This window comes from Theropithecus gelada, chromosome 2 (assembly GCF_003255815.1).
Source record: "Theropithecus gelada isolate Dixy chromosome 2, Tgel_1.0, whole genome shotgun sequence".
Lineage (NCBI taxonomy): Eukaryota > Metazoa > Chordata > Mammalia > Primates > Cercopithecidae > Theropithecus > Theropithecus gelada.
In genome coordinates this window covers 106,166,742-106,193,120 of record NC_037669.1, presented here as the reverse complement: position 1 = coordinate 106,193,120, position 26,379 = coordinate 106,166,742, and the positions used below count along the sequence as shown (strand labels likewise).

At 53.8% G+C, this 26,379-nt stretch overlaps 3 protein-coding genes and 2 non-coding genes across 20 annotated transcripts in view; all 5 read left to right on the top strand.

Annotated features, from left to right (window-relative positions):
- Nucleotides 1-26,379, top strand: part of EIF2B5 (eukaryotic translation initiation factor 2B subunit epsilon) — a 566,918-nt gene that overhangs the window by 189,334 nt on the left and 351,205 nt on the right. The gene's annotated exons all lie outside the window — the stretch shown is intronic.
- Nucleotides 107-21,085, top strand: EIF4G1 (eukaryotic translation initiation factor 4 gamma 1). 12 transcript variants are annotated; one of them, XM_025375118.1, is made up of 34 exons: nucleotides 107-286; nucleotides 1,102-1,158; nucleotides 1,375-1,468; nucleotides 1,758-1,844; nucleotides 2,340-2,360; nucleotides 2,937-3,113; nucleotides 3,327-3,426; nucleotides 5,283-5,395; nucleotides 6,230-6,322; nucleotides 6,527-6,593; nucleotides 6,892-7,707; nucleotides 7,972-8,060; nucleotides 8,153-8,339; nucleotides 8,428-8,561; nucleotides 8,690-8,848; nucleotides 9,018-9,203; nucleotides 9,390-9,587; nucleotides 9,810-9,956; nucleotides 10,487-10,723; nucleotides 10,875-10,979; nucleotides 11,086-11,245; nucleotides 11,457-11,557; nucleotides 12,426-12,528; nucleotides 12,776-12,878; nucleotides 13,109-13,341; nucleotides 13,479-13,597; nucleotides 13,723-13,895; nucleotides 14,703-14,828; nucleotides 14,981-15,062; nucleotides 17,007-17,105; nucleotides 17,213-17,347; nucleotides 17,470-17,551; nucleotides 17,688-17,828; nucleotides 20,457-21,085. In XM_025375118.1, the coding sequence occupies exons 3-34, from the start codon at nucleotides 1,409-1,411 to the stop codon at nucleotides 20,636-20,638; spliced, it is 4,815 nt and encodes a 1,604-aa protein (XP_025230903.1). In that variant the 5' UTR covers nucleotides 107-286; nucleotides 1,102-1,158; nucleotides 1,375-1,408; the 3' UTR covers nucleotides 20,639-21,085. The 12 variants fall into 12 exon arrangements, with proteins under 12 accessions (XP_025230903.1, XP_025230904.1, XP_025230907.1 ...); XM_025375117.1 differs by having other exon boundaries at nucleotides 171-286; nucleotides 9,015-9,203; XM_025375119.1 differs by lacking the exon at nucleotides 1,102-1,158.
- Nucleotides 7,763-7,841, top strand: LOC112619934. The gene has a single exon (XR_003118411.1). It is a non-coding gene; the product is annotated as a small nucleolar RNA SNORD66 (small nucleolar RNA).
- Nucleotides 11,302-11,377, top strand: LOC112619933. Its single transcript, XR_003118410.1, has one exon. It is a non-coding gene; the product is annotated as a small nucleolar RNA SNORD66 (small nucleolar RNA).
- Nucleotides 21,656-26,379, top strand: part of FAM131A (family with sequence similarity 131 member A) — an 11,331-nt gene continuing 6,607 nt past the window's right edge. Inside the window, exons 1-3 of one of the 5 annotated variants that reach the window (XM_025375169.1) lie at nucleotides 21,656-21,855; nucleotides 23,042-23,102; nucleotides 24,121-24,263. Coding sequence is in view for 1 of the 5 variants with exons in the window: in XM_025375168.1 (XP_025230953.1) it covers nucleotides 23,362-23,449; nucleotides 24,121-24,263 (231 nt within the window). In the remaining 4 variants the exon portion in view is untranslated. Of the gene's footprint in view, nucleotides 21,856-22,907; nucleotides 22,940-23,041; nucleotides 23,450-24,120; nucleotides 24,264-24,564; nucleotides 24,715-26,379 lie in introns of those variants that run through there. The other 4 variants (XM_025375168.1, XM_025375170.1, XM_025375172.1 and 1 more) reach the window with 4 other exon arrangements.

Genomic DNA, 26,379 nt, shown 5'->3' with positions numbered 1-26,379 from the left:
GACAGAGACCCAGAGGGGAGTCGGTCCGGGAGTCTCAAAGTTCGGGAGGGGACACGGGGGCGGGCTGTGGCTGTCATGTGACGGGGCGGGGCAAATCCCATGTGCTCGGCGGCGCAGAGCGCCCGGCGCGGCTCCGCCCCCTGCGCCGGTCACGTGGGGGCGCCGGCTGCGCCTGCGGAGAAGCGGTGGCCGCCGAGCGGGATCTGTGCGGGGAGCCGGAAATGGTTGTGGACTACGTCTGTGCGGCTGCGTGGGGCTCGGCCGCGCGGACTGAAGGAGACTGAAGGTAAAGCCGCCATGTCCGGGCCCGACCCGGCCCCCCCACCCCCTCCCCCCGCATCCGCCGCCATCCGGGCCGGGACCGGCCACCCTGCGCCGCCGCCCCGGCGCCCTAGCCCCGCGGCCCGAGCCCGGGCCCCGGCCCGCCAGGGCCCCGATCCCCGGCCCACGTGTGCCTGGCCCGGCCCGGCCTGGCTGCTGGGTGGGGGTGGGGAGCGCAGGGCCGGACTATGCGGGTCCCGGGGGCTGGGAGGGCGCCGGGTTCGTCGCAGCGAAATGCCACCTCGGCCTGACCCGAGGAGGCCCGGCAGCTCACGGGCGCAGGCACCACGGCTCCCGGCCCGCCGCCCCCTCCCCCCTTCGCGGCCGGGCCGCCGGGAAGTGACACGTTGTTCTTTGGCACTGGCCCGCGCTGCGCAGGGAGGGCGCAGGGGAGGGAGGAGGTGGCGGCGGGCAGGGAGGAGCCCCCGGCCCCGCCCGCCCTCCGGGCCGACCCTCACTTGCCTGAAACCGGCTCCCCGACGGCCGCCGCCCGCCTGGCCTTTTAGGGCCTGACTCCCGCCCTTCCTGGCCTACACTCCTGGGCGGCGGCAGGCCTAGCTTCTGGCCCAGTGCGGGTTCTCTGGCGGCAGGCGTATCTTGTGTGCCCCTGGGCCAGGCCCGAACCCGGTGTGCCCGGGTGGGGGGTGGGGACACCACGGCCGAAGCAGCTAGCTCTGTTCGTGATCCGGGAGCCTGGTGCCAGCGAGACCTGGAATTTCCGGTCTGGTTGGTCTTGGGCCCCGCGGAGCCAGGTTGATACCCCTCACCTCCCAACCCCAGGCCCTCGGATGCCCAGAACCTGTAGGCCGCACCGTGGACTTATTCTTAATCGAGGGGGTGAGTGAGGGGACTGTTTGAGTAGACCAGGGGTTGGTTGGAAGTGATGTGGGATTGACAGCATGTTGGTGGGGACAGGCTCTATCTTTTCTGCTTCACCCTCTTGGCATCTCTGGGACTCCGTATGGGACCCAGCCTTGCATCAACCCTTCTACCGCCCCATTTGCCTTAAGCTTGGGTCCTTTCCTCTTCCTGAGCGCCACTCTTTCCCAACAGGTGCTGGGGGGACCCTGATGTGGCACCAAATGAAATGAACAAAGCTCCACAGTCCACAGGCCCCCCACCCGCCCCATCCCCCGGACTCCCACAGGTAATTAGGGAGGAATTAGCAGGGGTGGGGGTGGAGGAGACCAGGCAGTCGGGCAGGAACAGGTTCCAGCCTCTGGATTTTCCTACCCCCATCTGTGTCAGGGCAAAGTGCAGCCGCCTGCTGCCAAATTGAGACAGGGCCCCTGGGCTGTCCCCGGGGGCTGTCACGGGGAGGGGGTATGTGGATTGTTAAGGCTCTTGCCGCAGATCTGCTCCCCTTATTTCACCAGCTTGGGTTTCTGCCCCACCTGGGCTTCCCCTCTTGCTGAACTCTGGTCTCCCCTCTTCAGCCAGCGTTTCCCCCGGGGCAGACAGCGCCGGTGGTGTTCAGTACGCCACAAGCGACACAAATGAACACGCCTTCTCAGCCCCGCCAGGTGAGGGGCTGTGGGGAGGGGAGTAGGGGGCCTGGGTGGGAGCAGTAGAAAGCTTTGGCCAATTTAGGCCTAAGATGGAAACTGGAGGCCCCGTACCTGGCCTTAATCCTCTGTGTTCTTTCATGCGGCTCTGCGCCTCGCCCTGTTGATTACTTACGGTGGCTGGTCCCTTGGATAGTATATTGTCAATGAGGGTGGCATTACTGGGATCCTAGTGCATCTAAGAATTGGGGGCAGTGCTTTGGGCCCTGCTGCCAACTCTTGCTTTCCTATTTGCTCCTTTTACCGGAGGCTGCCATTGCTCTATTGCTCTCTCTGCTTTCTCTTTGGACTGTGGTGAGGTAAACACTTCAGCTGGTCCTTGCCTTTCTCTGTTCCGCAACTTCTTCCTTACTAAGTGGGAGGATTCTTGTCCTGTCCTATTGCCTTCATTCCCTCCCCCCCGCCATCACCTTGGGGATAATTCTTTTCTTTCCTGTCCCCATGTGCTCTCAGGGAGGATTCAGGTCTCTGCAGGTAATACCCCTTTCCTAACCCTGGACGGTCTCCTGGTCTCATCCTTACCCTCCATCCTAGTCAGGGGCTAGACACAGGGAATGGGAGTCTTCAGGGTGGTGACTTGTTTGGTGTCCAGGTTCTCAGTTGGACGCCGAGTGATGCATGTTAGGGGCTACATCTTGAAGAACGCGCATCTGGGGACTGGGAGGCTGTTGCATGTTATGGTTAGCTCCTCATTACATGCTGGTGGAGCAGTGCATGCTGGGGGTATGTTGCCCGAAAGGGCCTTACTTAGGCATGATGCATCTGGGTGTTAGGAAGCCTCTGCAGAGGGGTAGTTTGGTACAGGTGACATGCGTAAGCATGGCAGTGAGAGAGTAAATCTATACAGGATGCAAACTGTACATCTGAATTTGGAGGGCGTGTGTGTGTTCAAGAAGCTGCTTAACCATTTGGTCAAGTGGTCTTGGAAGGATTGGTCTCCATGTTCTGAAGCCCACAGTACTTTCCAGGCTATAGAGACATTGTGGAGTGGCTATGTTTTGTCCACTTCCTCCTCTTTACAATACCAACTGCTTTCCTCCCTCCTGACAGCACTTCTACCCTAGCCGGGCCCAGCCCCCGAGCAGTGCAGCCTCCCGAGTGCAGAGCGCAGCCCCTGCCCGCCCTGGCCCAGCTGCCCATGTCTACCCTGCTGGATCCCAAGTAATGATGATCCCTTCCCAGATCTCCTACCCAGCCTCCCAGGGGGCCTACTACATCCCTGGACAGGTGAGGCTGGGGGCTTGGAGCCTAGAAGCCACAGACCCATATACTTCTCACTTCCCTCACCCTGACCCTCCAGTTCCATTCCTTTTCCAGAGGTGGGACTTACTTCTGATCATTGCCCAGAGTTGTCTTGTCTTGTCTTGACCTACATTCTTTTTGGAGTCTGATATGGAACTCATAGCTCCCTCAACTCCTTCTCTCCCCCTCCCCAACCAGGGGCGTTCCACATATGTTGTCCCGACACAGCAGTACCCTGTGCAGCCAGGAGCCCCAGGCTTCTATCCAGGTGCAAGCCCTACAGAATTTGGGACCTACGGTAAGCAGGGGAGGGAGTCGGAGGTGAGATCAAGCCCAAGGGAGCATCTAAACCCATCTGCTGATTTCTAAAGCAGAAGACTCTTCCCAGGCTTGGCTTTTGGTCTAAAAATGATAAAGTTAATAGGTGGTAGGGATTGGTGCTTAATATTTAACTGGTGTTGATTGTGGGGAGAAAATGTGATTCTATTGCCAGGAGAGTTTAGGGTCTTCCCCACATCAGGGAATATAGAATCAGGTATCAGCCTGAGAGCCTGTTAGTAGACTTTCCTTATGACACTTCTTCCATGGTTGGGAGCCCATGTAATGCAAATTCGGGAGGTTTTTGTAGCTATTTTTTATTTATATTCTAGGAAAGGATTAGTCTGTTCTTTATGGCAGTGGTTTCCAAGTGTTTTGATCACCTATCAGGAAAAGTTTTGAGTATGAATCTCTCATACACATATGTTTTTGTTTATATGTATGCAAAATTTAAACATATACACTCGTGCTTGTCAAAAACAAAACAAGTGGAATTTAGGGATGAAGTTAAAGAATGCGCCCTGGCCGTGCGAGGGATCTTGCCTGTAATCCCAGCACTTTGGGAGGCAGGAGGACTGCTTAAGGCCAGGAGTTTGAGACCAGCCTGGGAAACATAGTGAGACCCTGTCTCTTTTAAAATTTAAGGGGGAGCTGAGTGCGTTGGCCCATGCCTGTAATCTCAGCACTTTGGGAGGCTGAGGCAGGTTGATCACTTGAGGTCAGGAGTTGAGACCAGCCTGGCCAACATAGTGGAACCCCGTTTCTACTAAATTTTATTGTTATTTTTATTTTCTTTTTGAGACAGAGTCTCACTCTGTCACCCAGGCTGGAGTGTAGTGGCACAATCTTGGCTTTCTGCAGCCTCCACCTCCCAGGTTCAAGTGATTCTCCTGCCTCAGCCTCCCAAGCAGCTGGGATTACAGGTGTGTGCCACCACACCCAGCTAATTTTTGTATTTTTAGTAGAGACGGTGTTTCATCATGTTGACCAGGCTGTTCTCGAACTCCTGGCCTCAAGTGATCCACCTGCCTTGGCCTCCCAAAGTGCTGAGATTATAGGCGTGAGGCACCACACCTGGCCCCGTCTCAACTGAAAATACAAAAATTAGTTGGGCGTGGTGGTGCCGTCTTGTAATCCCCACTATTCGGGAGGCTGAGGCAGGAGGATCACTTGAACCTGGGATGTGGAGGTTGCAGTGAACCAGGATTGTGCCACTGTATTCCAGCCTAGGCAACAGAGTGAGACTCCATCTCAAAAAAAAGCATATATATTTAAGGGGAAAAAAAGAACGCACCCCACTTTGGAGATAGTTTGCTTTAAGGAATTAATTTTTCTTCATATTGAGCCTAGCTCATTATGTTACTTTGTTTCTTTGCCCCTTTGTAAAGGGCTGGAGACAGGAACTGGACTCAAGTTAAATGGAACAGGGTTGTCAAATCTCTTTCATTCCCAGCCAAAGACCTGGTTCTGTTTCAGGTTCAGAGTATGTGTGTACACATTGATAGCGGGTGGGGTACATACATGAGACTACCTTGTACGGTAGAAGGACAGACATAAGTCCTCTTGGTTGCTGGTGTGTGGTGGGTAAGGAGTGCCTGCCTATGAGATGTGTGTGTGTGTGTGTGTGTGTGTCAGTGTTAGGAATTCTTGTAAACGCAGTTCAGACTGGTTCCCCAGCTTTGACAGACACCTGATTCCCTGGGGGAGGAGGGCAGGGCAGGGCAAGGGGCCGGCTGTGGGTGTTGAGAGGTTTTGGGGTGGGAGGTGTCAAGCAGGCATTAGGATATGGTTGGGCCCTGACGCTACCACCATTCTTCTCTGTCCCCCTCCCCCAAGCTGGCGCCTACTATCCAGCCCAAGGGGTGCAGCAGTTTCCCACTGGTGTGGCCCCCGCCCCAGTTTTGATGAACCAGCCACCCCAGATTGCTCCCAAGAGGGAACGTAAGACGGTGAGTAGCAGCTAGGGGCTCCGGGACATCTGGGAAGGGGAGAATCAAGGTCAGATGCTGCTGGGACATTGTGCCGGAAAGAACAGTGACTTGAGGAGGAAGGAGCTGAGAGTGGGCAGAGAATGGGGTCTGTGGAGGGCTCAGGTTCTTTGTAAGATACTAAGATTTTAGCATAGAAGCAGGTCATGGGAAGACTGAAGTGGCTAGCGAGGAAGTTCCTGTGAGACCTGGGTGCTGGGAGGTTGGAAGAACTGTGCTTGCTTTTGGGCTTCTGGTGGCTTGCCTTGGAAATGGTTTGTTTTCTGTGGCCCCAGCCCCCATCCCCACCCGGCCCCCCCAACAAGTCCTGGAAGCTCTCAAGGCCTCCGCCTCTGCTCAGTCCTCAAGCCCTGGGCGTGGTGCCCAGAATAGGGTGCCAGAGCTGGGGAAGCCGCTGAGTCACCCTGGCTCCACCTACTGGATCTGGGCCCTGCCCCCAGAGATCAGGCACACTAGCCACAAGTGAGCCGATTGGGTGCTAGATGGGGGTCTTGGGCCCCAGGGTGTGCAGCCACTGGCTTGGGGACTGCTGGTGGGGTAGGGATGAGGGAGGGAGGGGCATTGTGATGTACAGGGCTGCTTTGTGAGGTCAGGGGTCTCTTAAGGGTGGGAGCTAGGGCAGGGACTACAAGAGCAGCCAGATGGGCTGAAAGTGGAACTCAAGGGGTTTCTGGCACCTACCTACCTGCTTCCCAGTGTGGGGTGGGGAGTTGGCCCAGAGTCTTTAAGAGTGGGGCAGGGTGGAGAGGTGGGCTCTTCCTGCTTCCCACTCATCCCATAACTTTCTTTCCCCAGATCCGAATTCGAGATCCAAACCAAGGAGGAAAGGATATCACGGAGGAGATCATGTCTGGGGCCCGCACTGCCTCCACACCCACCCCTCCCCAGGTACTGTCTGCTTTTTGAGCGATACCCTGACTGGGATGTCTGTTCTGCCCTGGACTCCCAAGTCTCTGGATCTTTTCTTTCAACTAAGGGATTTATTTCCCTGCTTTCCTGGATTTCTAGGCAGAGCTAAAGTAGAAATGGCTCTAGTAAAGAAGGGTTGTGGGACTCTTCAGTGCAAACTTGGTAACCCTTTGTGTCCTGCAGACGGGAGGCGGTCTGGAGCCTCAAGCTAATGGGGAGACGCCCCAGGTTGCTGTCATTGTCCGGCCAGGTAAGTAAGCGGGTGGGATGGAGCTTTTACGGGGAAAGGGAATGTTGACAGTTTGCTGTCACCTCAGTGCTGAGGTGGTGGAGTGACTTGAACTGGGTACCAGAGAAGGATGACTTAGATTTCAGGTCGTGGGATTTTGAGGGTGAATTGGGTTTTGGATGAAAGTGGAAGTATAGCTTAGGTGGGAGATGATGACGTGGGAGTGTTAAGTTGGAAATACCTTGGCTGGAGGATGGGGAGGAACAACAGCAGTGAAGCACTTGCCTTTAGTTGCTCATTCTTCCTTCCTATGGTGCAGATGACCGGTCACAGGGAGCAATCATTGCTGACCGGCCAGGGCTGCCTGGCGCAGAGCACAGCCCTTCAGAATCCCAGCCTTCGTCACCTTCTCCGACCCCATCACCATCCCCAGTCTTGGAACCGGGGTCTGAGCCTAATCTCGCAGTCCTCTCTATTCCTGGGGACACTATGGCAACTATACAAATGTCTGTAGAAGAATCAACCCCCATCTCCCGTGAAACTGGGGAGCCATATCGCCTCTCTCCAGAACCCACTCCTCTCGCCGAACCCATACTGGAAGTAGAAGTGACACTTAGCAAACCGGTTCCAGAATGTGAATTCTCTTCCAGTCCTCTCCAGGCTTCCACTCCTCTGGCATCTCACACAGTGGAAATTCATGAGCCTAATGGCATGGTCCCATCTGAAGATCTGGAACCAGAGGTGGAGTCCAGCCCAGAGCTTGCTCCTCCACCAGCTTGCCCTTCCGAATCCCCTGTGCCCATTGCTCCAACTGCCCAACCTGAGGAACTGCTCAACGGAGCCCCCTCGCCACCAGCTGTGGACTTAAGCCCAGTCAGTGAGCCAGAGGAGCAGGCCAAGGAGGTGACAGCATCAGTGGCGCCCGCCACCATCCCCTCTGCCACTCCAGCTATGGCTCCTTCAGCTACTTCCCCTGCTCAGGAGGAGGAAATGGAAGAAGAAGAAGAAGAAGAGGAAGAAGGAGAAGCAGGAGAAGCTGAGAGTGAGAAGGGAGGAGAGGAACTGCTCCCCCCAGAGAGCACCCCTGTTCCAGCCAACTTGTCTCAGAATTTGGAGGCAGCAGCGGCCACTCAAGGTAAGGATTGGTTGGGCGGTAGAGGTAGGGTGGGCTAGGGGATGTGGTTCCTTGCCCTCCTTGATGACCTCCCGTTTTTGCCATGTTTCTGGGTCATAGAGGCCCTGCAATGGAATCTAAGAACTAGATTAAGGACTTTTAAGCCTGAAGACTGTGATGCAAAGGGGAAATATGTACTTTGGCTGCTTTTTATTTCCCAGAGATTAAGGGTACTCCTTAAATTATTGGCAAAGACCCATGCTTTTATTTATTTTTTAAAATTAGTGGCAGTATCTGTGCCAAAGAGGAGACGGAAAATTAAGGAGCTAAATAAGAAGGAGGCTGTTGGAGACCTTCTGGATGCCTTCAAGGAGGTAAGGGAGCAGAAAACGGAAGGGGAGAGGGCCAAGTTGAGGTATGGAACAGTGGTCATTGTGCAACCAAAACTGGTGTTCTGTTGTTCTAGGCAAACCCGGCAGTACCAGAGGTGGAAAATCAGCCTCCTGCAGGCAGCAATCCAGGCCCAGAGTCTGAGGGCAGTGGTGTGCCCCCACGTCCTGAGGAAGCAGATGAGACCTGGGACTCAAAGGAAGACAAAATTCACAATGCTGAGAACATCCAGCCCGGGGAACAGAAGTATGAATATAAGTCAGGTATGCTGAAGAAAGGGTTGAGAATGACTTGAGTTTTCTTATTAGGGCCAGAGAAGACAGTATGATTGCTTCATTCTCTTCCTCGCAGATCAGTGGAAGCCTCTAAACCTAGAGGAGAAAAAACGTTACGACCGTGAGTTCCTGCTTGGTTTTCAGTTCATCTTTGCCAGTATGCAGAAGCCAGAGGGATTGCCCCATATCAGTGATGTGGTGCTGGACAAGGTTAGTGGCTTGAGTCAGGGAGGGGATGATAAGTTTGTGCTGGATGGATTGGGGAGGAGCCTGAGGTCCTGAAAGAGTAGTCAACTGCTCTAGCCTGCTTCTAAGACCTTTTCCTGTCCTCTTTGCAGGCCAATAAAACACCACTGCGACCACTGGACCCCACTAGACTACAAGGCATAAATTATGGCCCAGACTTCACTCCATCCTTTGCCAACCTTGGCCGGCCAGCCCTTAGCACCCGTGGGCCCCCAAGGGGTGGGCCAGGTGGGGAGCTGCCCCGAGGGCCGGTGAGTGGGGCTGGGTAAAGGGGCAGGTGGGTAAGGAGGGGGAGTAGATGATTCCCCTGTGTCTCAGTGCTGATGGGGAGGGTTTTGCCCTGGAGGCGTGTAGTAGTGGTATCACATATTGTGCTGACTAGTTCCACGTCCCCTCTTGTCTTCATCCCTTGCTTAGCAGGCTGGCCTGGGACCCCGGCGCTCTCAGCAGGGCACCCGAAAAGAACCACGCAAGATCATTGCCACAGTGTTAATGACCGAAGATATAAAACTGAACAAAGCAGAGAAAGCCTGGAAACCCAGCAGCAAGCGGACGGCAGCTGATAAGGACCGAGGGGAAGAGGATGCTGATGGCAGCAAAACCCAGGTACTGGCGAGTCCTGCTTTTGGTCTCTCTCCATTTCTTTTCCAGGTCTGCTGTCAGTGCCCTCTTTGCTGCTTTTTGTCCTTATCAGTAGCATCTGTCATGCCTAAGTCCCCACCACTCTCTCCTGTCCCTCCGAACAGCCTGTTCTGAGACCCTCACTGGAACTCTTGTCTCCTCTTCCTCCAGGACCTATTCCGCAGGGTGCGCTCCATCCTGAATAAGCTGACACCCCAGATGTTCCAGCAGCTGATGAAGCAAGTGACGCAGCTGGCCATTGACACCGAGGAACGCCTCAAAGGGGTCATTGACCTCATTTTTGAGAAGGCCATTTCAGAGCCCAACTTCTCTGTGGCCTATGCCAACATGTGCCGCTGCCTCATGGCGGTTAGTTTCCACTGGGTTCTAAATCTTATGGTCTAGTTGCCCATTTCTATTCCCAAGACTCCTTGAGTCCAGCTTCTTGGTTCTCCTCCAACTTGCACCTCTTCCAGCTGGAAGGAGGCAGAGCTGGGGCCAGATATCTTCCTGGGTCAGGTAGTTAAAGGCTCTTGGAGGGCCTTCCCTGCCCAGTACTAGTCTGAGTGTGACATTCTCTCCGACCTGCAGCTGAAAGTGCCCACTACGGAAAAGCCAACAGTGACTGTAAACTTCCGAAAGCTGTTGTTGAATCGATGTCAGAAGGAGTTTGAGAAAGACAAAGATGATGATGAGGTTTTTGAGAAGAAGCAAAAAGAGATGGATGAAGCTGCTACGGTGAGAGAAAACCCACTACCGATTCCACTCCCCACTCAGCTCCTTCCCTCACCCAGATGCTACTCAACTGTAGAATTTGGAATGGAGATAGTGGTGTCTTGGGGATTTCTCTGGCTCAGAACTTTTTTTTTTCCTTTTTGAGACAGAGTCTCGCTCTGTCACGGAGGCTGGAGTGCAGTGGCGTGATCTTGGCTAGCCTCCACCTCCCGAGTTCAAGCGATTGTCCTGCCTCAGCCTCCCAAGTAGCTGGGATTACAGGCATGTGCCACCATACCTGGCTAATTTTTTTGCATTTTTAGTAGAGACGGGGTTTTACCATGTTGGCCAAGCTGGTCTCAAACTCCTGACCTCAAGTGATGTGTCTGCCTCGGTCTCCCAAAGTGGTGGGATTACAGGCATGAGCCACTATGCCCAGCCAGCCTGCCTCAGGACTGAGTGCTTATTGCTAAGTTTGGATATCCAGGTAGAAAAGGGTTTTAGCAGAGTGGCTGGCTATCTTTTTGACACAATCCCTGTCCTGTGAATGGCAGGCAGAGGAACGAGGACGCCTTAAGGAAGAGCTGGAAGAGGCTCGGGACATAGCCCGGCGGCGCTCTTTAGGGAATATCAAGTTTATTGGGGAGTTGTTCAAGCTGAAGATGTTAACAGAGGCAATAATGCATGACTGTGTGGTCAAACTGCTTAAGAACCATGATGAAGAGTCCCTTGAGTGCCTTTGTCGTCTGCTTACCACCATTGGCAAAGACCTGGACTTTGAAAAAGCCAAGGTAGAGGTCGTTGCATCTGGAGGGGGATGGGCTGAAGCATGCGGGGCTCACTGAGCCACAGTGACGGGGCGGAAGGCCTGAGGAGGGGTGGGGCCTGCAGTTATAGGTGAGACATGAGAAGTTCCTGGTCTGATGCCTTTCTCCTCCATAGCCCCGAATGGATCAGTATTTCAACCAGATGGAAAAAATCATTAAAGAAAAGAAGACGTCATCCCGCATCCGCTTTATGCTGCAGGACGTGCTGGATCTGCGAGGGGTGTGTGTCCCCCTCCTCCCCAGTGCCAGCCTGCTGCCTCCAGTTTCTGACACTGTCTTGTCTGGCCTTCCCTGACATCATCGTGACTGGCCTTCTGTCTCCACAGAGCAATTGGGTGCCACGCCGAGGGGATCAGGGTCCCAAGACCATTGACCAGATCCATAAGGAGGCTGAGATGGAAGAACATCGAGAGCACATCAAAGTGCAGCAGCTCATGGCCAAGGGCAGTGACAAGCGTCGGGGTGGCCCTCCAGGCCCGCCCATCAGTGAGTTCCAGGCTGGGATTGAGAAGGGAGCAGTGAAGAGACTGGGAGGTTATACTTTCCTCTGATGACTTCCTGTTAGTGCCACGTGTCTGGGCCACTGAGACCCCATGATGGAACTGAGGATCTGAGGAAGGGAGGCTGGGGGTGGCCCAAGGGGAAGGGGCTGCTAAGGTTTATTCATTATTCCAGTATGCCCCTCTTTTTGTGTCAGGCCGTGGACTTCCACTTGTGGATGATGGTGGCTGGAACACAGTTCCCATCAGCAAAGGTAGCCGCCCCATTGACACCTCACGACTCACCAAGATCACCAAGGTAGGGTTGTGTGTGGGAGTGGGTGATTCAACTCAGGTTTAGATCTTCGTCCCCTCACTTTTCTTTTTTTTTCTTTTTTTGAGACGGAGTCTCGCTCTGTTGCCCAGGCTGGAGTGCAGTGGCCGGATCTCGGCTCACTGCAAGCTCTGCCTCCCAGGTTCATGCCATTCTCCTGCCTCAGCCTCCCGAGTAGCTGGGACTACAGGCGCCCGCCACCTCGCCCGGCTAGTTTTTTGTATTTTTTAGTAGAGATGGGGTTTCACCGTGTTAGCCAGGATGGTCTCGATCTCCTGACCTCGTGATCCACCCGTCTCGGCCTCCCAAAGTGCTGGGATTACAGGCTTGAGCCACCACGCCCGGCCGTCCCCTTACTTTTCTAAGGTTGAGAAGGTGACAACTAAATGTTTCCTCTTAGACTAACTGGTTGGATTGGTAGAGACAGTACTGCCAGCTGTAGAGGGAGGGTGGTACTCCCATTAGTCTGGACCAGTGTTTGGCAAACACACACACGTGCCAGATCCAGCCCATTCATACATCCCAGGACCCAGTAGTGGGTTTTTACATTTTAAAGTTGTGAAAAATTAAAAAGTGAATGGTAATTTATGCGTGGAAATTAAGTAAAATGTAAATGTCAGTGTCCATGAAGTTTTATTAGAACACAGTCACAGCCATGCCTTTATCATCTACAGCTGGTTTCATGCTGCTGTGGCAGAAATGAGTAGTTGCAATAGAGACTGGCCCTTTATTAAAAAAGGTTTTCTGATCCCTGCACTGGGCCGTGCACTGCCTGTTTGGCTGCATGTGGTGGTGCTGGCCAAGGGACTCAGCCAGGTTAGACCTATGACTCTACTCCCCTTTTCTTCTTCAGCCTGGCTCCATCGATTCTAACAACCAGCTCTTTGCACCTGGAGGGCGACTGAGCTGGGGCAAGGGCAGCAGCGGAGGCTCAGGAGCCAAGCCCTCAGACGCAGGTACGGAGGCAGTGTCAGGAGCTGGGTGGTGATCCGTCAGAGCTCCCTTGAGGACAGAGCCTTTCCTGTTAGGCTTTCAGTACAAGGTAGTTAGGCAATGTAGGCAATAGAGGAGGTTTGTGTTGTGGTTCCAGGGATTGAACTGCTTTACTTTTGGGACTGGGACCAAGTGTCTTAAACTGGCAAGTAGGGGATAAAATGCAGGAAAGGAGAAAAATATTTTAATACGGATTTTCTGCATCCCCAGCATCAGAAGCTGCTCGCCCAGCTACTAGTACTTTGAATCGCTTCTCAGCCCTTCAACAAGCGGTTCCCACAGAAAGCACAGATAATAGGCGTGTGGTGCAGAGGTGAGGTTTCCTGGACGTCTTTGTTATTCACACTGGGGGTACCATGATTGGGTTCTGGTTGTTGCCATGGGATGGAAATTCTTCATACCTGTCCTGGTTGGAGCCCTTGGGTTAGATTGGGGCATATTCATTATGTCAAGAACAAGGCCAACAGTTGCTTAGCATGTTGTGTAATTATATGAGTGCCTGGGCAGTGCAAGTGAGTGAAAATGTGCCTGTCTCTCTTCCAGGAGTAGCTTGAGCCGGGAACGAGGCGAGAAAGCCGGGGACCGGGGAGACCGCCTAGAGCGGAGTGAGCGGGGAGGGGACCGTGGGGACCGGCTTGATCGTGCGCGGACACCTGCTACCAAGCGGAGCTTCAGCAAGGAAGTGGAGGAGCGGAGTAGAGAACGGCCCTCCCAGCCTGAGGGGCTGCGCAAAGCAGCTAGCCTCACGGAGGATCGGGACCGTGGGCGGGATGCCGGTGAGAGTCTGGGAGAGGAATGGAGGGAAAAGTGTTGGCTGCCTTGGGACTAGCTGGTCCCCAGCTTTTTGAGAGCTCTGAATCTTGTTTGCTGGGAAGACTAAAAAGTCTCTCTAATCTGTGTTCTCTTCCCACAGTGAAGCGAGAAGCTACCCTACCCCCAGTGAGCCCCCCGAAGGCAGCACTCTCTGAGGAGGAGTTAGAGAAGAAATCCAAGGCTATCATTGAGGAATATCTCCATCTCAATGACATGAAAGTAGGCAGTGGGAGCCGTGTGTGATTGAGGAGTGGGCAGGAAGGGATCATGCTGGCAGGCATAGGGGTGCATTGTGTGGGTCAGACAGTGACTGGTCTCTTCCTGCTGTGCCCTGTGCCCCTCAGGAGGCAGTCCAATGTGTGCAGGAGCTGGCCTCACCCTCCCTGCTCTTCATCTTTGTACGGCATGGTGTTGAGTCTACGCTGGAGCGCAGTGCCATTGCTCGTGAGCATATGGGGCAGCTGCTGCACCAGCTGCTCTGTGCTGGACACCTGTCTACTGCTCAGTACTACCAAGGGTATGACCAACTTCTCTGGGCCTCCCACTTCTACAGACCCACAATTTTTTACCTCCTCTTTGGGACCCTTGGAACCTTGCATAAGAATATAGGTTCTCTGGCTGGGTGTGGTGACTCATACCTGTCTTCCCCAACACTTCGGGAGGCCAAGCTGGGTTGGATTGCTAGAGGATCACATGAGGTCAGGAGTTCTAGACCAGCCTGGCCAACATGGTGAAACCCTGTCTCTACTAATAATACAAAAATTAGCCGGGCGTGGTGGTGCAGTAATCCCAGCTACTCAGGGTACTGAGGCAGAAGAATCGCTTGAACCCGGGAGGTTCAAGGGAGGCCACCTCTGTGTCCTTAGCTTGAGATCATTGTCCCCATGTCTAGAAAGTGTTCCTGGGGGCCAGGCACAGTGGCTCACGCCTGTAATCCCAGCACTTTGGGAGGCCGAGGCGGGTGGATCACGAGGTCAGGAGATCGAGACCATCCTGGCTAACACGGTGAAACCCCGTCTCTACTAAAAATGCAAAAAACTAGCCGGGCATGGTGACGGGCACCTGTGGTCCCAGCTACTCGGGAGACTGAGGCAGGAGAATGGCATGAACCCTGGAGGCGGAGCTTGCAGTGAGCCGAGAGCGCGCCACTGCACTCCAGCCTGGGCGACAGAACGAGACTCTGTCTCAAACAAAAAAAAAAAATAAAACTAAAAGAAAATGTTCCTGGGGGTTCCATAGTTGATCCCTTAGCCATGCCATGTTGCCCCAGAAGGAAGAGTGGGGACCTGGCCTAGAATGTCTTGACTTTGAATTCCCTTTGCAGGCTGTATGAAATCTTGGAATTGGCTGAGGACATGGAAATTGACATCCCCCACGTGTGGCTCTACCTAGCGGAACTGGTAACACCCATTCTGCAGGAAGGTGGGGTGCCCATGGGGGAGCTGTTCAGGTAAGTCCCCTGGGTGGAATTCAGGGGAGGTAAAGACCAGAGGAAAGGTGGTAGGGAAATGTGCTGGGTTGGATAGCCGGGTTTGGAGGGAGATGGAGAAGTGGCGAGAGAACTGTGGAGGCTGTCAACATTAGGTTTTTCTCTTCTTGTAGGGAGATTACAAAGCCTCTGAGACCACTGGGCAAAGCTGCTTCCCTGTTGCTGGAGATCCTGGGCCTCCTGTGCAAAAGCATGGTGAGTGAGGGCCAGGAATCCAGAGATGCCTCCCACGGTGTGGTTTTGGCTGTTTGCTGTGGCCCTGAAGCTTCATGGTCCATTGGTGGAGTGGAGTGATGGTGATGGCAGGACTGTGTTGGTACCTGGGAGAGGAAATACTGAGGTGGGCCATCTCCCGCACACCAGTTCCTATCGTGAGTTCTGGCCAAGACTGGAGGAGAATGGCAGTCTAAGACCCTATGCCCATGATTGATGCATTTATTTATTCATTTATTGAACTAGGGTTTTGTTGATCATTTATTGTATATTAAGCACTAGGGATACAGCAATGAATAAAACATAAGAAACAAGTTGGTAGAGAAAAAGGAAGAAATTACAGCTTGATAAAAACAGTAAAGTGTGAAATAAAATAGTTGAAGTAGAGTGGAGTATCTTAAGTACTGTGGGGTTGCAAAGGAATATTTGATAATATTCGTGACAGCAGGCTTTCCTCAGGGTGCCGAGGTGGCTTTGTGAAAGTTAATTGGTAACTAGCAAATGTAAAGGCAAAAAGATGGGGAAAAGTAAGTTGAGTGTGGTACTTAGTGGAAGTGAGAAGTTGGGGTGAGTGTGTGCAGTTTCAAGGGTTCAGCCATCTTGAACCTGGAGGAATCACACTTGGGATTTAAAGGAATTGTTATGTCAACATCATTTAATTCTTTTAAATAGATGTGTACCAGGACAAGTTGTTGTTTTTTAACAACAGATAAGCGTATTGAACTATTTGTGTATTTCATCCACTCCAAGGTGCCATAGATTATAAGACATTCTTTATGCGCTGTTAAGAAAGAAAAGACTGGGCCGGGTGTGGTAATTCTAGCACTTTGGGAGGCTGAGGCAGGTGGATCACCTGAGGTCAGGAGTTGGAAACCAGCCTGGCCAACATGATGAAACTCTGTCTCTACAAAAAATACAAAAAAGTTAGCTGGGCCTGGTGGTGTGCACCTGTAGTCCCAGCTACTCGGGAGGCTGAAGCAAGAGAATTGCTTGAACCCAGAAGTGAGCCAAGATTGTGCCACTGCACTCCAGCCTGGGCGACAGAGCAAGACTCCATCTCAAAATAAAAAAAGATACATATTGGCCGTAAGATAACTTTTAGTTAAAATATGAAAAAAATGGACATGTTTTAAAATATATGAACTGCAATAATCTTGCTAAGGGCCAGTGCCATCATTCTGTTATAAAGAAAAGAATGATGTCTTCATAGTCTGTTGTCTCTTGCAGAAAATGCACTCAGACTGCTGGTTTTATGAGGATTTTTAAATTCATGTTAGGGGTGGGGTGTATCTGTGTCTAACATTTTCTGGGTTTAAGAAACAAGCATACTTGTTAGAAGTTGTCCCTTCCTAGAGGACTTTACGTCGTTCTTCCTACTCTGGTGTCATAGCACTGTGGTGGACAAGTTCTCTTTTATTTTATTTATTTTTTTGAGACAGTCTCACTCTGTCGTCCAGGGTGGAGTACAGTGGCATGATCTCAGCTCACTGCAACCCTCGCCTTGGGTTCAAGCGATTCTCCTGCTTCAGCCTCCTGAGTAGCTGGGATTACAGGCACCCGCCACCACGCCTGGCTAATTTTTATATTTTCTGTAGAGACAGGGTTTCGCCATGTTGGTCAGGCTGGTGTCCAACTCCTGACCTCAGGTGATCTCCCACTTCCACTCTCAGAGTGCTAGGATTACAGGTGTGAGCCACCGTACCTGGGATGAGTTCTTACTTGGCTGGTTATTTGACTGACGTCTGTGCCCTGCACTAGACTATAGGAATGGAAGGGCTGTGCCTGTTAGTACTTCTATAGCATCTTTAACGCCTAGCAGGTACCTAGTAGGCTTTCAGTAAATATTTGTTGGATTCATGTGGTAGAGCTGTTGGGTCCTTGGAGAGAGAGAGCATTGGTAAGTTGGGTTGGTCTTGTGTTTTCCAGGGTCCTAAAAAGGTGGGGATGCTGTGGCGAGAAGCCGGGCTTAGCTGGAAGGAATTTCTACCTGAAGGCCAGGACATTGGTGCATTCATCGCTGAACAGGTTTGGGGCTGGAGTTGGGTTAATTCTAGCATTTGAGACTGGCCAGTCTTCTTTCGTGTCTCACGTTGGCAACCTTACCTCTTAACTGCGGGCCTTTTCCATTGCAGAAGGTGGAGTATACTCTGGGAGAGGAGTCGGAAGCCCCTGGCCAGAGGGCACTCCCCTCCGAGGAGCTGAACAGGCAGCTGGAGAAGCTGCTGAAGGAGGGTAGCAGTAACCAGCGGGTGTTCGACTGGATAGAGGTAGGTTTCTCCTGGATATTGGTAAAGGAGAGGTAGTTCTTAGTGTGGGGCTGGGGGGTAGCAAGAATGAAGACTGAAGGGCACAATTCAGAGTTGGGGGGTCATTTGTTTCTCCCGTATAGGCCAACCTGAGTGAGCAGCAGATAGCATCCAACACGTTAGTTCGAGCCCTCATGACGGCTGTCTGCTATTCTGCAATTATTTGTAAGAGGAACCAGGGAGATGGAGGGGCAAGGGTGGGCCTGACAGACAAGTGGAGGGAGGTGGGTGTCAGCCTTGGCCTCCCAGTTCTGAACCGGGGTAAGGGTATATTGCTCCACTCATCCCTGTCTTCTTGTAGTTGAGACTCCCCTGCGAGTGGACGTTGCAGTGCTGAAAGCGCGAGCGAAGCTGCTGCAGAAATACCTGTGCGATGAGCAGAAGGAGCTGCAGGCACTCTACGCCCTCCAGGCCCTTGTAGTGACCTTAGAACAGCCTCCCAGTAAGAGCCAGGCCACGGGGACAGGGGTGGGGTGGAGGGACTTCCAGACAGCAGGGCATCAGACCCTTCATGGAAGGGTCTTAACCCAGGAAAGGTAGGTAGTCATTAGAGAGCAAAATGCCCTCAGGGTTTCATTCCTTCCTCTTAATGTTTGTGTTGTGTTGTTCCTACCAGTGGAAGGAGTTAGCCTTGAAGGTTAATTGACTGCCTGTTTTGTGCCTAGCTATGTGTTTGATGCCAACAGTGCAGAGCTGATAAATGATAGGATCTTCTCAGTACCATGTGCCCCCATGGCGTGGCACAGGACTGAAATGCTTTGCTTACCTTGCCTCATGTAGTCCTTACAAATGTTTAGGGTAGATGGTATTACCCCTATTTTCCACATGAGGAGACCGAGGTTTCAGTGAACATGTCTCAGGTTATGCATTCAGCACATAGGTATGTGTCAGGGTACTGGCATGCTCACAGAAAGGAAGCCAAGCAATTTCCTGTGCTGGCATGGAGTTAGTACTGGCGTGAGCAATGAGCCTGGGAAGACGGGTGCTCTTGGAGGGAGGACACCTGGTCTGAGGGATAATGGGTGGGAATTCGCTCCACAACAACTGGGAAGGTGGTGGGGAGAATGCTTGAAACGAGGGCACTATGTGTGTTCTTTCTACCTGTGGTAGGGAGAACTTGACACAGGGAAAAGAAATACTGAAGAAAGGCCAGTGTGGGACAGCACAGCAACCAGTCCTAAGTGAGGCAAGATGGGGCTGAAGAGAGGGATGTGGGCCTGACCACACAGGGCCAGGTGTAAGCCATGGCCAGAGTCTGGGGCTTATTTAGTCTGAGGGCAAGAAAAGGCCTTTGTGGGATTTTAAGCAAGGAATAAAGGAATTTGATTTTAGTTTTTAGATCATCCTGGTCATAGAGGGAAGAGTGATTTGGAATGGGGTGAGAGTGGATGTGGCAGCGTTAGCACCAGTGGCTCAGCCTTGCTGGTGACAGTGGAGAAGAGTGGGCAAATCAAGAGATACTTAGGAAATGGAGTTGGCAGCTTTTAGTTACACTGGTCTGGGGAGGGGCCATGAGAGATTAGAAGTCATGGATGACTCCCAGGATGGTTTTAAATCATGGTGCATTTAGTGGCCATAGTGTGATGGCATTTGCTGGGGTAGGCAGTGCTGGATCAAGTTGAGTTGTGGTCCTTGAGTAAGGGAATCAAGAGATGTCAGCTTGATAGCTGGGGTATCTGGGTCCTTTTGGAAAAGAAGAGGTCAGGGCAGGAGGCGGCAGCTTTGTGAAATGCTGGCAGAGGGTAACTTATGTGCAAGTCATAAGAGGATATGGGCTTGCCTGAGGGAGAGTGATAAGGGCCTGAGATACAGCCCCAAGGAGGTGGAGCAGACATACTGGTAGGGACCGAAAGAGGACAGGCCCCTCTGAACAACCAAGGACAGAAATTTGAGGAGAGGGATGTGGTTGGTAATGCTAGATGCTGCTCTGAGCGTTTGTAGGAGCAGGCCTGAAAATGCAGGATGTCTGGAATAGAAAATCAGAGGCCACCCTGGCAAAAACAGTATTTAGTGGGACAGGGGATAGATTCTGGGTCGGAAAGGACTGAGAAATATTTAAGTGAGACAGAAGGGAAAACATCAAGTGTAGACAAAATCTTTTATTAGCTGTAATGTAGTGGTTGAAAACGGGTTTTTGTTTTTAGGTGGGAGAAACTTGGGCTTGAAAATACAGGGCAGAGTGCCTAATCGATTGGATGAGGTCCCTGGGTGGGTATGCATGGGATTTGGAGTGTAAGAATGGGATAAGTGAAGGTTCTGCCCTGCTGTGGCCGGTTGCTGTGGGGTGGGGGTAGCAGGTGACTGTGCCCATAGGCAGAGTTTGTGACTTTGAGCCCGGGCATGCCCTGCAGAACATCCTGGCTTGAAGCATTTCATAGATGGCTTGGTTTGGAAAGACTGGTACTGCCTTGTGGGCACTGGGGTGGGTGTGTTTCAGGGGTTATAGGACACGTGCTTGGGAAGGCCACCCAGCAGCTAGGGGTTGAGGAGAAAGAGGGTCCAAACAGGTGATGCTTGAGTTGAGTCCTGAAGGAATGTGGCAAGACGAAGTTTCCGGCAAAGGATATAGCATCCACAAAAGTGTCAAGGCCAGAGAAGGTGTGTATGTTGAGGAAATGTGTGCGGAAGGAAGGGAAATTGAGATCAGGAGTTGTCAGGATCTGTTTGGGGGGCAGTGAATTTTCAGGTTACATGTAGCATATATATAGGACTTCTATGTATGGTATATATATAGGATTTTCAGCGATTTCCTAAATTCAGGAGTACCAATTCTGAATATAGTTTTCTCCATTAAATACACCATGGGCAGAGACGTTTCAGGCTGCCAAGGTGAGGCTGAGCAAGTTTGTAAGGTTTTTCCGATGGCCAAGTGACTCATTGCTGTGCAGCGGTCTCTCAGATCATGAGATTAGCATCCTGTCAGAGGCCTAGTCACTCTGGAATGGTCACAAATGTCAGGATGGTGCGTCAGGACCTTGTTTGAACAGTGGAGCCTGGGAGGGGTCCCTGGGGGGGTGGGCTGGGGTGGCAGTGGCGGGTCACCTCTAACTGTTGTCCTGCCTGCTTGCAGACCTGCTGCGGATGTTCTTTGATGCGCTCTATGACGAGGACGTGGTAAAGGAGGATGCCTTCTACAGTTGGGAGAGTAGCAAGGACCCCGCAGAGCAGCAGGGCAAGGGTGTGGCCCTTAAATCTGTCACAGCCTTCTTCAAGTGGCTCCGTGAGGCAGAGGAGGAGTCTGACCACAACTGAGGGCTGGTGCGGCCGGGGACCTGGAGCCCCATGGACACACAGATGGCCCGGCTAGCCGCCTGGACTGCAGGGGGGCGGCAGCAGCGGCGGTGGCAGTGGGTGCCTGTAGTGTGATGTGTCTGAACTAATAAAGTGGCTGAAGAGGCAGGATGGCTTGGGGCTGCCTGGGGCCCCCCTCCAGGATGCCGCCAGGTGTCCCTCTCCTCCCCCTGGGGCACAGAGATATATTATATATAAAGTCTTGAAATTTGGTGTGTCTTGGGGTGGGGAGGGGCACCAACGCCTGCCCCTGGGGTCCTTTTTTTTATTTTCTGAAAATCACTCTCGGGACTGCCGTCCTCGCTGCTGGGGGCATATGCCCCAGCCCCTGTACCACCCCTGCTGCTGCCTGGGCAGGGGGAAGGGGGGGCACGGTGCCTGTAATTATTAAACATGAATTCAATTAAGCTCACTGCCTCTCTGCTTTGTGGCCTGCTCCCTCTAGAGAAGGTGTGTATAGGTGGGGATCCTTCCCAGAGCTGGCACTGTAGCGCTGTTCCCTGTAACCTGGCACCCCTCCTGCCTCTTCCCCTGTCCATGATTGCAGGGATCTGAGGAGGTTTCCCAGAAGGTTGGGCCCTCAGGTGGGCTTGATGGTGCCCTCCTGGTCCGGAGAGAAGGGAGATTAGTGATAGGACATTCTTGCTAGACTGCTCTCCTACCAGAATGAGTCAAGCCCCTGTGTGGAGAAGGCTCTTGGATTTCGGGTTGTTTATAGTTGGAGAATCCCTTTATGGCTTCAAGGTGTCATCTGTAAAATCAAGGGGCTGGATGCATCAAGGGAGGCTTTCCGGCCCCGTGTAGTGTGACTCGGCTGGCTTAGTGAGTGTTCGCCACCCCTGCCTTCAGGTGGCAGTCGGGTCTGGGAGGAGAGGACCGGCGTTTTCGAACCCGGCCCAGGCCGCCTCTGCGTGGCCGTGACGTCGCTGCGCCCCGCCTACTTGGGTGGTGACGCGACGGCCACGCCCCCGCGCTTACGTCACCGGCCCGGTTCCCTCTCCGGGGAGCGGCGGCGGACGCGCGGCTCCCACCCCCTCCCCTCTCACGGGCTCTCCCCTCCCCAGTGGTGGCCGCGACCCGACCCTCTGCAAGGCGATGGCCCGCGCCCCCAGCGCAGGCTAGCGTGCCTGGGTGCCCGGCCATGGGCTGTATCGGCTCTCGAAGCCCGGCGGGTCAGGGTAAGAAGAGGCGGCGGCCGGGCACGGGTTGGGGAGTCGGGCTGCGGCCGCCGGTGCGCGGTGCGCGGGCCGCGGCTGGGTGGGGGCCTTGAGGAGGGGGCCGGTGTCGGGAGAGGGAGGAGCCTGCACCGGGAGGCGGGCCAGGCAACAGGAGGGAACGGGAATGAGCAGGGAGGGGGCCAGACCGACTCCGGTTCGCTCCCACGGCCTGCCTGCCTCGGGCTTTTGCAGGGCAGACGCATGGTCTCGCCGCCGGCTGCCGTGTGCCCACTGCTCAGGGTGGCCGGAGACGCACAGCTCGGGGAGGGGCTGGGCAGCCCGATGCCCCCACCACTCCAGCCCGCGGCGACTGGCCTTGCGCGCCCACACACACGCTCCCCTCCGCCTATCCCTCTGCCTTCACTGTCCTGGGAGTGGCCCTGCGCTGGGAACCTGCTTCCCCCAGCCGTGTCCCCATCTTCTTAAAGAGGTAGCCTTTCGGCCCTGGCTAAGCACCTTACCACAGAATTTTTGTCGGACATTGACTCCCCGCTTCAGAGTCAGTTGGTGAAGGGGGACTGAGGCCCCGTTTGAGGCACCTGTGAACACTGAATCACCTCTCACCTATTACAGTTGTTTTAATGTCTTGCCCCCACTCAGCAAAAACAAATCGCCCTACTCTGTGGAGGGAAAGAGGAGCCCAGAGGCAGGCCATCAGGGCTTCCTTCCCACAATGCTGACCCCTGCTTGGGCCTCGGTTTCCGTGGGTGGCCGTGCACACCGGGCCTGACCGTAGTCCTGTGCATTGGAGGTGGGCCAGCTTCCTTTACTCCGGTGTCCTGGATTTCTCCACGCATAAGGCCAGGCAGGACTGGGTTTGGGATGGGACCTGGGCCTTCAGGGCAGGTGGTCAGGCCTTGGTGTGGTTGGTACTTGATATTCTTTGGAACTAAGACTGGCTGAGATTTGTACTTCCCTTGAGGAATTCTGGGATTTGTAGTCCCAAGTTAACCTCGTGGCTTTTGAAGCTGAGGAGCAGCTGACTGATCTCTTTGGCCCTGCCAAGGCTTGGAGTTCAGGAAGTCATCACTTCCTCTAGTCAGGGGTGAGTTTGGCTGACCTCAGGACCGGCCTCGAGAGCCCTGATTAGGTACCAGTTGGGGGCCAGGGATGGCCTGTAACCTCCTGTTTTCCTTCTGGTTGGTAGCATTTCTGGGGACCAGCAGCTGATTGAGGCTCAGGGATAGAGACGGCTGCTCCAGCTAAAGGTCAGTTGTGATGTACATTGCCTGTTGGCACTCTCTAGGGAATGGGCCTCAGCTCCCTGAGCCCCAGAGAGCTTGGCTGAGCCCTGATGTTCCCACCTCCTCAGAGCCATGAGGCAGGAATGTTCTCCTTATGTGACTAGGCACAGGTTCCAAATGGGGAGGGGACTGGCTCAGCATCCGGAGCCAAAACAGGAATAGAACTGGGAGCTGAGCCTGGAGCGGTTCTGGGCTTTTGGTTCTCCGCATCAACACAGCCAGCATGCCTATGATTTCTGTGCTGGGCAAAATGTTTCTGTGGCAGCGTGAAGGGCCTGGAGGACGATGGACTTGTCAGACAAGTCGCAGAGGTGAGACCAGGGATCATGGATGTGATCTGGGAGACGATGGGAAGCTGAGCAGTAGGGTGCTTAGGTGGAAAAGGAAAATTACTCTGGCTTAGATATTAAGAACCAGGCTGAAAAGGGAGAACCAGGCTGGGGCCAGACAGGGCATCAGGAAACGGCTTCAGTGGGCAGGGGTGAAAATCAGAAAAAATATCATGAGTTCGTCAGAAAAGAAGAGTAAAGAGCTGTGGACCAGCTGAGGCTAATGAGAGGAAAGAAGGCAGCAGGAAGAGAGAAGGAAGGCAACACGCCTGCAAAGGGTCCAGGGTGGCTGGCGGTGGTGGGGGGACAGTGATGGCGGAAGAACTCAGTGTGCTTTCCAAGAGAAATGGGTAGGCTGGGAAACGGGGAGGAGAGTCAGAATTTATCATTGTTTGGTTTCACCCTAGGGTTTTGAGGCAAAAATTCATCTAGAGCAGGAAGGTGGCCAGTGGGCTGCCACAAAATGGCCCTAGGGGCCCGAGGGTCAGGGATGTGTGGGATAGGGGCTTTTAGAGTTGAGGAGAGCACTCAGTGGGTGCTGATCTTCTGGACGGTGGGGGAGGGGCTGAGAAATGATATGGCAATACCTGATGAAAATGGGGATTTGGGCAGAAGTAGGGGCACAGCTGAACAGCCTTTCCCCTTCCTCTCAGTGTCCTCGGACCCCGCGTGGGCTGTGGAGTGGATCGAACTTCCTCGGGGTCTCTCTCTATCCTCCTTGGGATCTGCTCGAACCCTCCGAGGCTGGAGCAGGTCCTCCCGCCCTTCCTCGGTGGACAGCCAGGACTTGCCAGAGGTGCTGGGCCCCTGGTGGTGGGGGGAAGGAGGACGGCATCCATATAAAGGGGATCTGCAGCCCCCACCCACGCCTGGCCAGCCAGCTTCTGGCTCCCTTTTCCGGCGAGCGGAGGCGCTATCCGGCGGCGGGCCGGGAGGCCGCCCCCGTGCAGGTCTGCTCTGCTCGGCGCAGTGCCAGCGGGCGGAGAGCTCGCGCCTTCTGCGCTGACGTCAGCGCATCCCAGGCCGTATCCCGGGAGACCCTGTTGCATGGTGATGGGTTGCCAGGGAGACATACACCTTTTCTCTGGGCCTGGGCCGCAGCTGCGCGGAGCGCCGGGCACGGATGGCGGCGGCTGAGGGGAGCGAGGCGAGGGAGGGAGAGCAAGCCAAGAAACACCCAGCAGGTGCTCCTCCCCCTAGGCCTGGCTGGAGGCTACTGGCGCCACCCTGGGGGCCCTGTCAGCCAGGTACCCAAGGGGAGGGATGGAGGGTGGGCCTCAGGTCAAGGGGCAGTGTTGGCCGCCCTTGTGAGGGACGGAAACATGATAGAGGAGAGCAATGCCGGGGAGGGGTGCGTGCCTCCAACTTCATTAAGTGAGGGAAACATTTGCTGGGGCTTGTCAAGGAGCCCTGAGCCAAGTACAGGGTGGAGTTAGGAACTTAGGTGCATCAAACTTAGGCCTTGCCATCCCGAGCTTCCTCAGGAGACAGACAAGGGCAATGATGGGGGTGGGGTGTGTCAGAGAAAAGAGAGAGGCTGTCGGCTGAAAGCATTATTAGCAAGTGACACTTGAGATGGGCCTTAAGTGATGGCAAGCATTTTTACAGGTAAGGGTGGCATTCTTGGCCCAGAGGAAAGCTGAGTTCCTTTTCCTGAAGGCAGGTGGGCTGCTTGCTGACAGGGTTTGGTGGAGAAGGATTTTTTGTTTGTTTTTTGTTTGGTTTTTTTTTTTGGAGACAGAGTTTCACTCTTGTTGCCCAGGCTGGAGTGCAATGGCGCGATCTCGGCTCACTGCAACCTCTGCCTCCCGGGTTCAAGCGATTCTCTTGCCTCAGCCTCACGAGTAGCTGGGATTACAGGCATGCGCTGCCACGCCCGGCTGATTTTGTATTTTTAGTAGAGATGAGATTTCACCATGTTGGCCAGGCTGGTCTCCAACTCCCAACCTCAGGTGATCTGTCTGCTTTGGCCTCCCAAAGTGTTGGGATTACAGGCGTGAGCCACCACACCTGACCTGAGAAGAGGGGTTTTATTGGGCAGAGGAGATCAGTAGTGGATTCAAAGGAGGCTTGGAAGGAGGCAGGGGCGTCACAGAGTGGGATCCTGCAGGGCCTGGGTATGACGCCTGCACTAACCTCACTGGACAGTGGGGTAGCCTAGACGAGATTTTAGAGGTGTGTTGTGACCGGCTGCACTCCAGGAAAACTGTTTACATTATATCTTACCTCATTCATCCAGCCTTTGTATTTTTGTTTGCTTGTTTTTGATACAGAGTCTTTCTCTGTCACCCAGGCTGGAGTGCAGTGGCACAGTCTTGGCTCACTGCAACCTCTGCCTCCTAGGTTCAAACAATTCTCCTGCTTCAGCCTCCTGAGTAGCTGGGATTACAGGCATCCGCCACCATGCCCGGCCCATTTTTTAAATTATTTTTAGTGGAGATGGGGTTTCATCATGTTGGCCTGGCTGGTCTCAAACTCCTGACCTCAGGTGATCCACCCACCTTGGCCTCCCAAAGTGCTGGGATTACAGGTGTGAACCACTGTGCCTGGCCCAGCCTATGCATTTTTTTTTTTTTTTTTTTTTTTTTTGAGACAGACTCTTGCTCTGTAGCCCAGGCTAGAGTGCAGTGGTGTGAGCTTGGCTCACTGCAACCTCTGCCTCCCGGGTCCAGGTTCAAGCAATTTTCCTGCCTCAGCCTCCCGAGTAGCTGGGATTACAGGCATGCGCCACCATACCCAGCTAATTTTTGTATTTTTAGTAGAGACAGTGTTTCACCATGTTGGCCAGGCTGGTCTTGAACTCCTGACCTCCTGATCCGCTCACCTCGGCCTCCCAAAGTGCTGAGATTACAGGCATGAGCCACCGGCACCCGGCCAGCCTATGCACTTTTTTTTTTTTTTTTTTTTTTTTG